The 16,013-nt window shown below is 35.3% G+C and overlaps 2 protein-coding genes across 2 annotated transcripts; both read right to left on the reverse strand.

Annotated features, from left to right (window-relative positions):
• Positions 1-536: 536 nt before the first annotated feature.
• On the reverse strand, positions 537-3,099 carry LOC109244357 (probable beta-1,3-galactosyltransferase 8). Its single transcript, XM_019411436.1, has 7 exons — positions 2,686-3,099; positions 2,537-2,601; positions 2,113-2,312; positions 1,765-2,022; positions 1,376-1,463; positions 1,139-1,264; positions 537-1,044 (listed from the first exon to the last, which is right to left on the reverse strand). Exons 1-7 carry the CDS (start codon positions 3,028-3,030, stop codon positions 783-785), a joined length of 1,344 nt encoding a protein of 447 aa, XP_019266981.1. The 5' UTR covers positions 3,031-3,099; the 3' UTR covers positions 537-782.
• Positions 3,100-9,309: 6,210 nt separating this feature from the next.
• LOC109244358 (protein NRT1/ PTR FAMILY 4.3-like) lies at positions 9,310-13,616 on the reverse strand. Its single transcript, XM_019411437.1, has 5 exons — positions 13,246-13,616; positions 12,642-12,859; positions 11,623-12,063; positions 10,831-10,976; positions 9,310-10,257 (listed from the first exon to the last, which is right to left on the reverse strand). The coding sequence occupies exons 1-5, from the start codon at positions 13,397-13,399 to the stop codon at positions 9,390-9,392; spliced, it is 1,827 nt and encodes a 608-aa protein (XP_019266982.1). The 5' UTR covers positions 13,400-13,616; the 3' UTR covers positions 9,310-9,389.
• Positions 13,617-16,013: the final 2,397 nt, after the last annotated feature.

The raw sequence follows: 16,013 nt of genomic DNA on the forward strand, positions 1-16,013 counted from the left end.
TACACTATAAGTGTTTGACAATTTTGACCACCAATACCGACTGATTTATATATGTAACTTATTAAAAAATATTTAATTAAAAAATTCTTTGCATGAAAATATTTAACGCTAATGCAACTATTGTAATTGAAAAAACATTGTTAGACTTCGGAAGAACAATAATATCAAATTAATTGGAATGAGGGAGTAATAAATAGGATAGCAAAATCATTACAGTGGATTTTGGTAATCAATGAGAATACTTAAAAATATGATACTAATGACTATAATGAGATAAATCTATAAAATGGGAGCTGCAGAATCTTTTTGTGCTTAATTCCTTGTGATTGTATTCTTAGAAATATTATACTCTAACTAAGTAATTAAACTGAGCATGCATGCAATCTGTACTTTATACGTAGTATAGACATAAATCATAAGAGAATGCTTCTCTTTAATTTTGGTGGTCTCTAAAGCTAGGTGAATTTAAATTTGTTAGGCTAATGTATGTAATGCGAAATAGATTATAAGGAACACAATACAATACAATTTAGAGGTATTGTGTAGTGTAATATCAGCCACTGAAAGACAAATTTATTTTATGACACAAGGCTGGCTTAATTAAAGAGATACTTGGCACTCTAAAGACAAGGCCAAAAAGAGTGAAATACAAATCGTGGTGGCAAAAATAAAGCAAAATAAGAATTGCATTGTGCAAGTAAATTATTAATCGAAAGGAAATACTATGTGGATAATTAATTAAGTTCTCTCCAATATTAAATGTCATCCTAGCTACTAGAGTGTCATGAGAGAGCAACATTCCAAAGAGCTGCATCACCTTCGCCGCATGAGTGGTGCACATCTTTCATCCTCTCTACCGACTTGCATATCCCACTGCATGACCAATCAAATGATGCCACACACATATTCCCTCCTTTTGCCTTCCACTCACAATCTGGAGGTGTTCCACAGCACATTGAACGCTCATCCACATGCTCCACTTCCAATCCAATTAACCATGATCCCAATGATACGTCTTCATTTGCATATCTATGTAATATCCCCCTATTTTAATCATACAATTTAACATATGTCATTGTTCAACTTGATATTGGTCTAAGAGGCGTTGCAATATATGTGTGTAAATTAAAGAACTTACGAGTTGATGGAGATGTAAGAAGCAAGGTCTCTAGAGATGCCATATATTTGACCCGTGGCATGTCTGAAATACTTGTTTCCTTCTTCTCCAAATTTCCAATACTCAGGCTCATGATACCTTAATCCTCTGCCAAATCAATATAATTATCAGTCAAGTACATTTCTTCTTTTACTTTTCGAGAGGGGAAATTATATACATTTATGTTTTGTGGAACAAATTAAGTGAAAGACGACTCACTTTTGGGAAAGAACTGGTCCTGACTTCATGCACCCAATGTAGACTCTTGGTTTGGATTTGTATTTTGCTAATGTGGTAGCAAGCATACCTGCAAATGTTGAGAGAATTATATAGGCATGTATAGTTATGCATGCATTTACGGAAATTAATAAAGTACTATATGAGCTTTTATATAGAGGCTTTAATTTATATATATTGACAGTACAAATTTTTTTTTTATCCTATCAATTTTAATTTAATCAATTATAGCAAATTATTACTTTATTTTCAGGTTACAATATCAAGTTTGCTACGAAAGATTACTTGTTTTTATAGGTCAACTTAAGTTAATGATGTAAACAAATCTATACATTATTTATGTACAGAACTTAAACTCTCGTGTAAATTACCTAAGTTGAGATGGACATCATCGTCCACTTTAACGTAGAAGTCAGCGTCCCAAATGGAGACAGCTTTAGAGAAATACAATCTTGTCTTGGTGGAGAGTTCATGATAACCCTCAACGTGTTCAAGTCGAAGGAAATCCTTGTACTGAGCATCCTCACTATCAATGGCACGATCAAGAACTCCTCCTCGTGTAGCACTGTGTCCTATCACAAACCGTATCACGATTCCCTTCTCTTTCTCTAGCTTCTTTAGCTTATCCCCTGCCAATTAAATGGAATACAATAATTCAGATTCATCCATATATTTCAATCTAATAGAAGAAGCTAAGAAATAGGGTATTAATTGAAGACCTTTTGGCATCCAAGTTTCTCTAAGAGAATCACGTCTTTTTCTGCTGCTGAATGCGGTATTAATTCCCACCACGATAAATGCTTTATTCGGTGTGGTGTGATTTGAACCTCTGTTTTCCTTTGCATTTTGGCTGACTGTTTGCCTTGTCCGAGCTATTGCTAATTCATTCTCCAATGTTGATATACTTTTATCAAGTGATCTGTTAATTTGAACCCAACATTCATAATTTTGTTAAATAAATAACAACAACAACACCAACAATAAACGCAGTGTAATCCCACAAGTGGGGTCTGGGGAGGGTAGGGCATGTGTACGTAGACCTTACCCCACCTTAAAGGTAGAGAGGCAATTTTTTTTCAAAAAAAGGAGAATTAAAAGATAAGCTATGTAGGCATTGACTTGTGGATTTGAGCCTGTGCTTACTGAATAGCTAGATGAGTCTTCTTAACTTCTCCCATGATGTCTCTTGAATTGCTTTCGGCTAATTTCTACATAAAGAAAATCATAAGTCAATATTTCTCATGTCAACATTAGTACCTTATTAATTTCTCAAAGTTTAAAATTAAGCGTACACGCTTGGGATCACATTCACGTGAAATGGTTCTAAGCTTCTCATGGTTGAAAATGCTGGGGATCACAAGATCATTATTCATTTCAGAATTAGGTTGAGTCCATATTCGGCTACTAAAGATTGATCCAGCCAGAAAGCTTGCAATGCATAACACCAATATGGATTTTCCAGAAACTGGGAATTTGCCTGATCTCATTTTTGAATTTCCCAGTTTGTTGAGCTCCCACGGCCACAATGTTGACACCGGAACCCAAACTCGGCCACTGCTATTTAGCTTCTTTTCCTCCACCAGCAGCGCCCTATTGTCTGCTGCTGCTTTTCCACTATTCTTCATGAAGAACAACATTTAATATCTGTTATATATAAAATGATAATGACTTCAAACCTTGGGCTGAATAATTTATAAGAGATATCCGTTATGGTCAATAAAAGATGAGAATCTTCATGGCCACACAAAGAACATATGATATTCTTCAAGAAAATTAAGGGAAGTGAAACATGTCATGGCAAATTGCATGGTATGTCAAGGACTAATAATAACAAGCACTAATGCAGAAAGGTTGGCTTGACACGAAAGAAACAAATTAAATTATCTTCCTTTAACAGACCGAAGAACAAAAATGGAAAGATTGGACAGAAACTCTGTATCAAGAAGAAATCATGTTAGGCAGATTTGAAAAATCTTCAGTGAACTGAAAAATTGAAACAGCTTAATCAATTATTTCTCTTTAGATCAGAAGATATTAACCTTACTTTCTGCATTGAATTGAAAATTCATTTCTCTCATGTGCAGTGTCATGATGTTTGGCATAAACAAGAATACCTCATTTAGAATACAAAACAAATGGAATCAATGCACATTAGCAAATGAAGCATGGAATTAAGTACATGCATGAACTAATATATATATATATATAATTAATATATTCATTTTCAGCTAAAAGACATCTTCTACAATTGTTTGTCAAATATTTTAAAGTAAAAGAAGAGATGGTAGGTAGTACCTGCTAGGACATGATAATTGAAGTACTGGAATGCAGATATGAAATTATGTGTCATTTTAAAGAGGCTTATTACAACATCTTCCCTTTCCTATTACATGAAAGAGTCCAGTTGCAAGCATAGGCAGTTTAATCATGTGACTTTCATGTTCCAACAAACTGTCTGCCCTATTTCAACAGAAAAGAAATTCCTGTCTTTTTTACTATTGTTTTGAAGCTACAAATAGGCATGCAGTACGTTTCTCTTGTATGATTAACACTTGTATACGGACATCCTATTCATTGGTGCAATAAAATTTGAGAAACATTGGCCTAAATTTCAGCTGTTCAGAAGCCACTGTTTGCTAATAATGTCGGTGAGACAATTAGAAATAGGATACTTTGTAACAGAATTGATAAAACGATAAATATACTTATCATAAGGGAGTAAAATTTACATATCATGATTCGGAGCGTAGCATTCTATCTCCTCGAATATATATAGTTGAAAAAACTTTTGAAGATATGAAATATGTAGTTTCATTTTTAATTGAAGGAGAGTGTTGAAGCAACGGTAAAGTTATCTCCATGTGACTTATAGGTTACGGGTTCGAGCCGTGGAAGCAGCCATTAATGCTTGTATTAGGATAATCTGTACATCACGCCCCTTTGGATGTGGCCCGTCCAGATGCTTTGTGCATCGGGGTGCCCTAGTTTCTTTTTTTATCATATTTTACATTTTAACTAGGCTTAATTCTTTTGAGAGACGTAAATGCCACAGGAGGGAGTCATTCTGTCTTCCAAGTTCCAACACAATTTGTGGGAGAATGGTGCAAAAAGGATTGTCTCATATTGCAATTGTCAAATATAAAACTGTGTCTGGGCAAGGTTAGCAGAGGAATTTTGGATTTATGTCTACCTACTCCATATATTCAATCTAGAATTTTGATATGTCCGTAAGGGTCAAGCTCCCTAACCCTCCATCAAAATGGTGGTTTTAGATAATAAAAAGTGATTTGAAAAAACATCACTTGATCAACTATAGGTCCGGAGCATAACCTCAACTTGAGTAAATGTTTTCAAGTTAAGTTGAATGTTTGCTCAAAACTAGTGAAACAACATAAAATTAACTTGAAGATTGTTTGCTTTTAATTTTATAGTAGTGGATCGTTCTTCAATTATTATATTAGTTCCTAAGGTTTAGTTTGTGATCAATTGTGGAAGTGTTGGTGCCTGGTTTTGTATTTTGCCCCAGAGTGATTCGAGAAAAACTCTATTATGTCTATTTTACAGTGGATAATTTATTAGGTGATCTTGGACATATTTCTATATGTTTTAATATTACTTTACCCATATTTTAATTGCTTTTTTATGCGATTTTGGTGTTGAAAATGTCCAACATATGTCAATTATTGGTTTTTCCAGTTGTGTGTGATAGATTTAGGATGTTTGGATTGCAAAAATATGAAGAAAAGATGCTCCAGCTATAGGAGACGAGGTTGCATGCGTCACATCCAACCTAGCAAGCAATGCCATTTGAAGCACCCTTAGCTGTGAAGTCTCAAGAAAGTATCCACCTCAGCATCCGCACCTGGGCGCAGAAAAGTTGAAGGATGCTGGGAAATCTAAGCTAAGGCGGACTGTCACAACCCCAAATCCCATAATAGGTGGTGATGGCGTCCAACAATGCTGTTAAGCAAGCCAACGGGCGTACCTCTAACGTAATTATCCTTTTGGCTTTTAAATCAGAAATTTTATTAAATAGTAAGAATTAGATCCAGAATCCATCGAAACATACGTATTTCTTTACCAAAATATCAAGTACGAATAATACATAAAACGAAGTGATAATAATAATAAGTACAACTATGAACATTCACTAGAAATCTCCAAACTCGGTGTCACAAATGCATGAGCATCTACCACAATATACAACACTACTACAATAGTTGTCTTGAACAGGAAATAGACAAAATACAATAAATGGATAGATGAGGGACTCCGTGTGCTGCGGATCGTAACATAGAGAGCAGTTCAACACAAAGTCTCCTCAGCAACTGCGCCCATGCGCCCACATGACCAACAAAAGTATTTGTATCAGTACCTGCACAATTAGTGCAGAAGTGTAAAATATGAGTACGTAAATCAACGCATACCGAGTAAGTATCTAGTCTAACTCCGAAGAAATAGTAACGAGGGGTCGACATTGACCAAATCAAGTACATTATACGTAGATAGGTATGAAACATGGCAAGTAAAACAGTGAAAGCAGATATATGTACATAATACGATCCTCCCCTAAAGGGCAAACACGAAGTTCTCAAATACCGATTATTTCCTCAAATGGAATACATAATGGTCAACACCAAATAAAATATCACATTTGAGTCAGGAAAACTAATAGGTACACTGACTCCTTATCAAATATTACGCATGATCCTGCCGAGGCGAACGACCCGTTCCCATAATAGTAATGGCATGATTTTTTGTTATGGCATACGACCCGATCTTATAATAATAATATACACTGTCGAAGTCGTACGGACGCTCCAAATGCATCTCATAATGTTGTCGAGGCGAACAGTTCGATCCCATGATGATACTGTTGAGGCATTTAGCTCGATCCCCTAGGAATAGTGAATACTGGACGGGTCACTGGCCCCACTCACAAATATATGTGTGAGTTATGCAATTTAAGAGACTTCAGGACACTTTCGTTCAACACGGAATAAATCCGCAAAAGAAAGTATAAGTTCAATGACTAACCAAGTAGCTCGTCAAATATTTAAGATAGCAAGGTTCGATATTCTATATAGGTCCAGTCTCAAGCTAAATATGATAAAGTAAACATGCAAGAATAACTCAAATAACACAATAGCATATCGTGAATCTAAGTCTACCCGGACCTAATAACGAATTCTAGCATACGCACGGACACTCGTCACCTCATACGTGCGTAGCTTCCACAACATGTAGAACATAACAAATATAATACCTACGGGGTAAATTCTCCCTAACAAGGTTACACAGGAGACTTACCTCACTCCGAAATCTGATAACTGGCTCCAACGCCTCTCTAGCACCTCAAACCATTAATGTTAAATGATCCGAAACTAGTCAAAGAATGTGCAAACCAATTAAAATGTACTCCAAGTCTCGTAATTTAACATATAAAAATAATTCCCAAGTCCACATGAAAAGTCAACAAAGTAAACCTCCAGACCCACATGCCCGGGTTTCGAAAATTCTCGAAGATAAATATTACCCATAGCACCACGAACTCATATATAAATATTATCGATTCCGAGGTTGTTTACTCAAAAGTCAAACCTTCGTCAACTTTTTCAATTTAAGGCTTCCGAATTAAGAATTGTTTTTTCAAATCAACTCCAGACTTCCGAAAATCAAAACGACTACACATGCAAGTCATAATACATGAAGTGAAGCTATTCAAGGTCTCAAACCGCCAAACGACATGCTAGAGCTCAAAATGACCGGTCGGGTTGTTACATTGCGAAGAATCCAACTTAGCAACTATTCCAGAAGCTGACTCGGAAAAGGAAAAGGAAAACTTTGGCTCACGACTTTTGTACGCAATTATAAGTTTAAAAACACATCTTTTGCTATTTGGTTTTAGATGACCTAAAAGATGTGTTTTTAACTTATATATTGTATACAAAAATCGTGGGCTAAAGTTTTCCTTTTACTTTTCCGAGTCAGCTCTTTAGGGATTGATGCTAAGCTGGATGCTTCGCGTCCGCCTCAACTTGGATTTCCCAGCATCGGATGCTTCACGTCCACCCTCTGTTCCTTCAACTTTGCTGCGCCCAGATGTGGATGCTAAGGTGGATACTTTCTCGAGACTTCACTGCTAAGGGTGCTTCACATGGCATTGCTTGCTAGGTTGGATGCAATGCATGCAACCTCTTCTCCTATAGCTGGAGCATCTTTTCTTCATATTTTTGCAATTTAAACGTCCTAAATTATCACAAACAACTTAATTAGTCGAAAAAATAATAATTAACATATGTTAGACATTTTCAACACCAAATAGCACCATAAAGCGGTTAAAATATGGTTAAAGTAACATTAAAACATAAAAAATATGCTCAACATCATCAGATCCTAGTGATCCCATATTTTACCTTCAATTTTGAAGGATCTCTACCATCTTTACACAAATAGTCTGTCAGATTAACTATTTAGTTTTTTTTCCGGTATATATAAATTATAAATATATTATATATGATTTAAGTCACTCGATGAACGGCTATTTAGATTTGGCATCTCTGATTTATTTCTTAGATTATTCTTCTGACATAAAAAGACCAAAGGAGATTGTCTATCTAGATAATGAATTTGAATTCTATTAAAAGCATTGAGGTTCACAAATGAGGCTTGGTTGATTAGATTGCATTATGAATTACTACTACTGTGAACAACCAGGCCCATTATTACGTACAATTATCGTTTTATCACCATGTTCATTACAAGCCAGATAAGTAACTTAATTAAGTTGGTTATCGTTGAGGATTAAGAATAAGACGATAATAGAGAAGCTACGATATCATCTCCTGCCTCCTGCCCACAACATAATTTTGAGGTTTCTGCCTCAGTTATGTTAGGACCGAAAAAAATCAGGTGTCATGCGAAAGCTAGCAAAGCAAACTTTGAGCGACGATAAATCCAACAACAAAAGAGACACAACCATATAACGTGGTCCGGTCAACTGACCTACATCCACTGCGGAGATGAGCAATCCACTATAATAAAAGAGAGTACAAAATATCGAGAGAACAACCTCACGAAGAGGCAAACACAGGTGACACACTAACATTTGTCCCGTAAAGTTCTCCCCCTAAATACGTCTCTCAAATCCCATATGGCTACATTGTGGATGCTACTGAATGAGAAGGGAGAATCTTCAATTTATAGAACTCCAAACATTTTCCTACAAGAAAAAGGACTAGCCAAATATGAAAGAATTATATTTTTCTTCTGGGAGAAAAAAAATCAAATTATGGTAAATATATTGTCCTTTCCTTCATGAGATAGGAAAACCAATTATGGTAAAAAAATCATCACAACTCCTAACAAGTTATACCTACATAGCAGAGGAGCTGTGAGGCTCGCAGGAAAGCTACAGGTGTACAACAAACACACAACAAATTATCAAAGACCTAAGTACAGATACATTGACAAGATAAATATTTTTTAAGAATCTCCAAAAGCTAAGTCCCTAGAAAAATCATACTTGTAGGGAAGGCATTATTCAATTGAGTTTTCAAGAAGTTTGTACTATTCTTCAATTTTATATTTCAAGGCTAACGAGAAAGTCTCAGAAATCGCCATCCCAATTACACTTTAGAATGACTCTTCCTTTAATTAAAGCAGAAACCACATCCCAACTTTTGTCTTTGCCATTTCCTCGCCACTAGAAAAGAGAAATTGAGGCCCATGTTCACTCATTTTGACACACATTTGATGGATTGAATCTTGTAATTGACGTATTGGAGGACCCTGTTCCCCTTGTATATTGTCCAACTTATACAGTCACTAGAAGCATAAAATCAATCATTTTATGTCATTCTTTCAAATATACAAGATTTCACTAGAAATAAAGAGAGAGCGGAGACGAAAAGTAGTATTATCAACATATAATTCTATTCATTTCATTCTATTAATGCTACAGCTATAGTTAGCTTAATTCCCAATTCCATACACATCAATTTGGGTTCTCAGGGTCATGTCCTTGTGGTTGTGGCTCAGGTAGTGGGGCAACAGGTAACAGAGATGGATTATAAGAATACCATCTGGAACAGAATAGATAATTAAAGAAATTGACTAGGCTAAGAGCAGCCAACAGCCAATAGAAAAGATCTAGCCTATCCTTGTTGAGGTCATTGTCATTGAGCCATCCACCTGATCCTGATGATGAACTAGACGTTATTTTGTTAACCAACGAAACCAACAAAGAGCTCAAATAAAATCCAAATGAATAGGAACAATAGGTCATGGCCGTCAAAAAAGATTGCATCCCTTCCAATGATTGTTTGTAGAAGAACTCAATGAGTCCAACAGCAGTGAACATCTCCGACAGGCCGAAAATTAGAAACTGAGGAGCTATCCAGAAAATGGACAGTGTCCTGTTCTGGTTCAGGGCATGGTTTCTTCTTTTATTCTCAACTAGAGCAGCGCAGACCATAGAGAATGTCGCGATGAAAAGGCCAATGCCAACTCTTTGTAAAGGCGTGATCCCTGAATCTTTGCCAGTGAACTTTCTGGTCATGGGGACAAACGCGATTTCGTACAGAGGAACCAAAAATATAAGCATAATGTAAGGAATTGCCTGAAGGGAAGCTGGAGGGATTTTGAAGTTGTGCGCGAGGCGAGTGTTCATTGTAGTTCCTTGTTGGACTGAAAAGGTCTGGAGCTGAGCTAGAATTGTGTTGAAGATTATGGTGCAAGCGAAGATTGGAACAACTGAGATTAGTATTTTTACTTGCTCCACTTGAGACACGGTGCATAGTCTCCAGGGACTCTCACTTGTACTACTTCCATCTTGTATTTTGATACACGCCTTGTCTAAGAACCTGCCTTGCACACACACAGAAAGTTAATTAAAGAGGCAAAAGGGTCAAAAGTATATATATACTTTATATATACATATAAAGTATATAACGGGTTCAGAGTACAGTGAATTCGGACATGTATTTTTCAATTTTTTTAAAATAAAATTTATGTATACAGAATCTACATACTCCCTCCGTTTTAATTGATATGATGTAGGTTGGACAACGAATGTCAAGCTAATTAATTTTCGGCGTGAATTTGGATACAGAAGTTCTAATTTTTTCAAAATAATATTTATGTATTAAGTGATTACGTAAAAAGTACTGTATAAATTACAACAATTAGTAACTCAATATCTAAAAGTATATAAAAAAATGTGATCAAAGAAATTCTTGTTTGACTATGTTAGTAACTACGTCATATAAATTGAAATGGAGGAAGTAAAAGATATTAAGTAAAAATAAATAATATGTTGTATATTATTTTTTTTTTTTTAAAAAGAGTAGTATGAAAAAGCCTTTTTCACTCTCTAATTAAAATAAATAGAGGGTGTGTGTGTATATTTCAGAGATGAAGATATTATGGTATCCCACCTGAACTTATCCGTATGGATGAGAGTGCTGCCTTTTGATGACATGCCAGAAAGGTTTTGTTGGGGCACAATGAATTGGCTTCCATGAAGCATCTCCAGATTTGATGGACAAATCTGCTTTCTTTTTGTGATTGCAGCCACAAATACCTTGGGGAGCAAATTAGTAAATTAATTAGTAGAGAATGGTGAACAACTAAACTCCAGATCTTTTTGCAATAAATCGGCATACTACACCTAATCTATTACAATTGAAATATTTTGTCCCTATTGTTATAAATACGTGTTCATGATCCTTCAGAACCATCGGTTTTAACTAGCTGTAGCAAAGTATGGTTTATTAATGTAAATTAAAACATTAAGCAGTAAATATATATACTTTTGTTGAATCGAACTCGCCAGACCTGTATATATGTTCAAAACAAGGATTATCGAAATAAATTTATGGCCATTGGAGTTGGATAAGTGGTTTAAAAGGAACCAAGGGTCCACCGCAACTATATGAGCCAAGATTTAGCTATTGTGTTGTATGACTTGTAAAGAAAAAATGAAAGATAACTACGCAAGACATTTCTTTTCCTAACTTCCTTGAAAAGCTAAATGACCCAAAATAAAACTAAGTGATTCAAAAACTTTTTAAGAAAATGGACATCTGAGTGCATAGAAACAAACTACAGAGATATGATCAATTGGTCCTACACTTTAAAGAAAAGGAAATTATACGTTACTTAAAGTATAAGAAACAAAAACATATACTAGTATATAATAAGGAGAGAAGACAAATGAATATTCTTACTTGGGCAATTGGTGTGAATATACTTCCTCGAGGTGGTGTGTTCCTATAAAGAACTGTTCCACAAAGCAAACTGATCAATCCAAGGGCCATTGCAGCTGCAGAAACCCCGAATCCAACGTCCATACCGTAGTGAGTTTGCACCCAAACAAGAAGTGTTAGAGCAACAAGCTCCCCAGTACAGAAGGCAAAATAGGCAAAGTTGAAATAAGTAGAGAGCTTCTTGGATTGCTTGGAGTCATCTTTCTTGAATTGGTCAGCACCCTGTGAGATTATATTAGGTTTTAAAGAGCCACTGCCTAAAGCAACCAAGTAGAGTGCAACAAAGAAGATCATAGCCTTATATCCCTTTGCTTCCATGCACTGCCCTTTGCTTAACATCATGTCACACTTTGGTGGCCTTAGTTGTGGAACATGTGCTTGCACTGCCAATAGAATAAACCCCTGCCAATATATACATATGCACATAAGAGTCTTGAATCATTTGTTATATGTACGTCTTCCTATGCTTATTTATTATATATATATATATATATATATATATATATATATTATTGAATATTTTCTACTCTCTCTGTTCCAGTTTATGTGAACTTATTTCCTTTTATTGGTCCGTTCAAAAAAGAATGACCCCTTTCTAAATTTGAAAACAATTTAATTTAAACTTCCAATTCTACCTTTAATGATAAGCTTTTATAACCACACAAATACGCTGGACTCTTTTTTGACTTGTTTAGGACCACAAATTGCAAAAATCTTATTTTTTCTTAAACTCCGTGCCTTGTCAAACAGGTTCAGCTAAATTGGAACGGAGGGAGTACTTCTTATCGCATGTGCAAGAAAAAAAGGTTCTTGTCTCATTTACTATCCCATAATAGACGTTGAAAACCGTTTTCTTTTTCCATGAGCAAGGGCATACTGCAGTTGCATGTCCAAATTAACTTGGTTCTTTTATGTGGAGCATGCATTATTTGTGAGAGAAAAAGAGGTTTACACTGAGGTTAGTGAAGAAGGAGACTTACAGAGAGTTCGACAAACCCAAAGATCAACATAGTCCAAAAGCTGCCAAGATAAGAATCAGAGAGAAAGCCACCAAAAAGGGAGAGGAGGAAAACAGTTCCAATGAAATTTGTGACTATGTTTGCCGACTTTGAGAGAGGGAAGTGCATCTCATTGAAGACATAGGTTATTAGATTGTTCCCAACAGCTGCAATGCCCATCATTTCGAATGCCTGAAGGCCTGCACATCCTCCAAATAAAATTGCCAAATTTTACCATCAATAAAATGCTAAAGTATTCATGTGATATACTAGAAGGAATAAAAACAAAAGGAACAGCACTGATGAATAAAGATGGCATGTTGTAATCACGCCGAATTGTGTGATCACCTCATTCTAAAAGCTTAAAACTTTGATATTATGTTGAATTGTGTGATACCGCATATTAGAAAGGAAACACTAGTATTATTTAAGTACTTAATTATGTTTTCAACGAACACCACCTCAAGAAAACCTGTTTTCAATTTTTAAGCTAGTGATGATGGGAAGCAAAATGATAACAATAGCCCAGTCAAATTCAAATCTTGGGTGTATATGAATTTGGAGAGAGAGAGAGAGTTAGACGTACACAATACAAAGATAGCAGCAGTCATGCCACCATGTTTGTTTGGCTTGCAAGGTCTTCCTCTCCAATCAACAGAGGTTTGCTCTATCGCAGTACCCATAGACACAGCAGATTCCCTTTTGATCAACTTATTCTTTCTTGTCTCTTCCCTATCCATCAACTCAATCCCTCTTATTCCCGCTTACCTTTCTGAACTAGAAAAGAAGAAAATATGTATCGATATCCTCTTACTTTGACATGGGAATTTCAAAGCTTAATACTATATTGGTACAAGAAAATATATTAGAACTGATTATAGGAACAAGATAAGGGAAAGAAGCAAAAGGCTGTCTGGTTCTTTCTGTGGCATATCAGAGGTTTATCTCTCTTTTCGTGATGACAAAGTTGCAGGTGAATTTGGCCTCCTATTTATATTTGCACCTTCTTGGTTACTTTCTGTTTGTCAATCAGTTGACTCTGCTCTAGTGTTAATGGTGTGGTCCACATACCATAATATATTATGGCTTACAGCGCACTCACTTCCACATTTTGCTATTCTATACATGTCATTCTAGGCCTTAAATTGAGGTGGGACTATATATGAGTATATTCTCGATCACACACTATAAAGCAATTGGTTTCCACTAATTACAGAACCAGCAGGGTCAAAAGATCTACCCGTATATATATTTGAAAATATGATCGATCATGGCCTCCTTATCATAATGTCCTGTTTGACGTAACTTGAACAATAAGTAATGTTCCATGAACAAACCTTACATTTAGTATTTTAGTTATATATATGGAAATAATAAAAATTATTTACAATGCCACTTAATTTTATTATAATAGGAAGTTAGTACTCCCTCCTTTCCAATTTATATGAACCTATTTGACTGGACACGGAGTTTAAGAAAAAATGAAGACTTTTGGAATTTGTGGTCCTAAACAAATCAAAAGTGACCCATGGTATTTTTGTGGTTATAAAAGCTTCTTATTAAGGGTAAAATTGGAAGTTTAAGCTAAATTATTTCCAAATTTAGAAAGGAGTCATTCTTTTTGGAACGGACCAAAAAAGAAATAGGTTCACATTAACTGGAACGGAGGGAGTATTATTTTTTTCTAGGTTACTAATTTATGTCTATTATAAGGATTTATCCTCCTGAGCCGAGGGTATATTGGAAGCAGCCTCTCTATCATCACAAGATAGGGGTAAGGTCTGCGTACACACTACCCTCCCCAAACCCCACGGTATGAGATAATACTGGATATGTTGTTGTTGTTGTATAAGGATTTATCAGTAATGTTCTCATGAGTGAATAAATTTGTAAATATCTACCACATTCGTACATACAACTTAAAATATTTCTTTTATTTGAGTGATAAGGGTGAGTATTTTATAGTTTTGTCATTTGCATAGCTAAATGATCATTAATTATATGAAAATTTTCTTAATCGAAATATTTAGGTTTTGGAGAATTAATTGGAGAAGGATCTCAACCAACCTCACACCTATATAAAGAGCCTTTATTGTTGCTATTCAAGAATTATTTTATTCAGAACTCTTGGCAATAGAAATATCAAGCAAGAAGGTGCTCTTACAGACTCAAACTACTCAATGAAGGAACTAAATCTCGATGAAGAAGCTGCTTAGTTCTTTGGTTATTAGGTTGATCAGTCTTTGTTCGTGAATTATAAAATATTTACTTTTAAAAAAGTGTAATCAAAGGTTAGCATAAATTTTGATTTTTTTTTTTCTTTTTTTCCTTTCTAGATTAGAGTTAGTTCAGAAGGGGTAGCTATAATTGAGTTGATTATTAAGGAAGAGTACTATAGTTAGTCCCCTGGGTTAGTGAGTTGTAACCCAAAAATTACTCTTTGAAGTTAGGGAAGTTTTGAAGGCAAATCCTACATGGGTATGTCGTGATTTTTACTCCCTTGATTGAGAAGGTCTTTCACGTAAAATTGTTGTGTTTTTTCAGTTCCGTCCTTCACTAGTTGTTTGTCTGAATTAGGTACGTCAAAGAACTAGGTTATATGATTTGCAAAAATCGGGCAAGACACAATCCACCCCTATCTCTCTTGCTTCATTGTATAACCTTAGAATAATAATTAATATTAGAGCGGGTTCTTTTATTACAGACTAACACCTTGAAAGGATCTAATAATGGTGCACTACCATACGGTCAAGAAAGATAATCAACTTTTAAACAATCATTATTCAACGGAAAATACTATGGATGGTGTAAAGAGAGAATGCATGATTTTCTGGAAGGCAAAGACTTGAAAATTTGGGACATCGTTCAGAAAGTTCCTAAGATTCCTGTGGCTATGGATGATAAGGGTATTCTTACTTGATCCAAACCCCGTGAAAATTATTCTGAAGAAGATATCAAGTAAGTTTAAAAGAATGACAAAGCTAAAATGTCTTGATCGGGGGCATTGGACCTGATGAGTATAATAGGATTTCCCCATGTAGAGGCACTAAGCAGAATTGGTTTGCCTTGCAAACTGCTCAAGGCCGCTAGTTGTCACAAACAAAAATCTCATCTCTAGATCGTGATGTGCCTAGCCAAATTTGCTAAGCAAGCCAACTCACAAGTAATAGATAAAGTTTATTTTCATTATTTAACAGAGAGAAATAACAATAATAGATGAAAATAGTCTAAAAATGATTATAGAATTTGATAAAACCCAAGCACGGCCTAAGCACGCCCAACACAATATGCCCCATGACTAGGTGGGCACAAGTCAAACTATAGAAATGAGATTAAGTATGAATATAAAATAAC

Source organism: Nicotiana attenuata, unplaced genomic scaffold, assembly GCF_001879085.1.
Source record: "Nicotiana attenuata strain UT unplaced genomic scaffold, NIATTr2, whole genome shotgun sequence".
Lineage (NCBI taxonomy): Eukaryota > Viridiplantae > Streptophyta > Magnoliopsida > Solanales > Solanaceae > Nicotiana > Nicotiana attenuata.

Excerpts from the sequence above, each read along its gene's own strand:
- LOC109244357 (XM_019411436.1), bottom strand. The coding sequence starts at position 3,030 with ATGTTGTTCTTCATGAAGAATAGTGGAAAAGCAGCAGCAGACAATAGG. Across the intron at positions 2,023-2,112 it reads AGAAACTTGGATGCCAAAAG|GGGATAAGCTAAAGAAGCTA; the intron begins GTCTTCAATTAA and ends TTTAATTGGCAG. Across the intron at positions 1,265-1,375 it reads GGACCAGTTCTTTCCCAAAA|AGGATTAAGGTATCATGAGC; the intron begins GTGAGTCGTCTT and ends TTGATTTGGCAG.
- LOC109244358 (XM_019411437.1), bottom strand. The coding sequence starts at position 13,399 with ATGGATAGGGAAGAGACAAGAAAGAATAAGTTGATCAAAAGGGAATCT. Across the intron at positions 10,977-11,622 it reads TATTCACACCAATTGCCCAA|GTATTTGTGGCTGCAATCAC; the intron begins GTAAGAATATTC and ends TTGCTCCCCAAG. Across the intron at positions 10,258-10,830 it reads ATCCATACGGATAAGTTCAG|GTTCTTAGACAAGGCGTGTA; the intron begins GTGGGATACCAT and ends TGTGCAAGGCAG.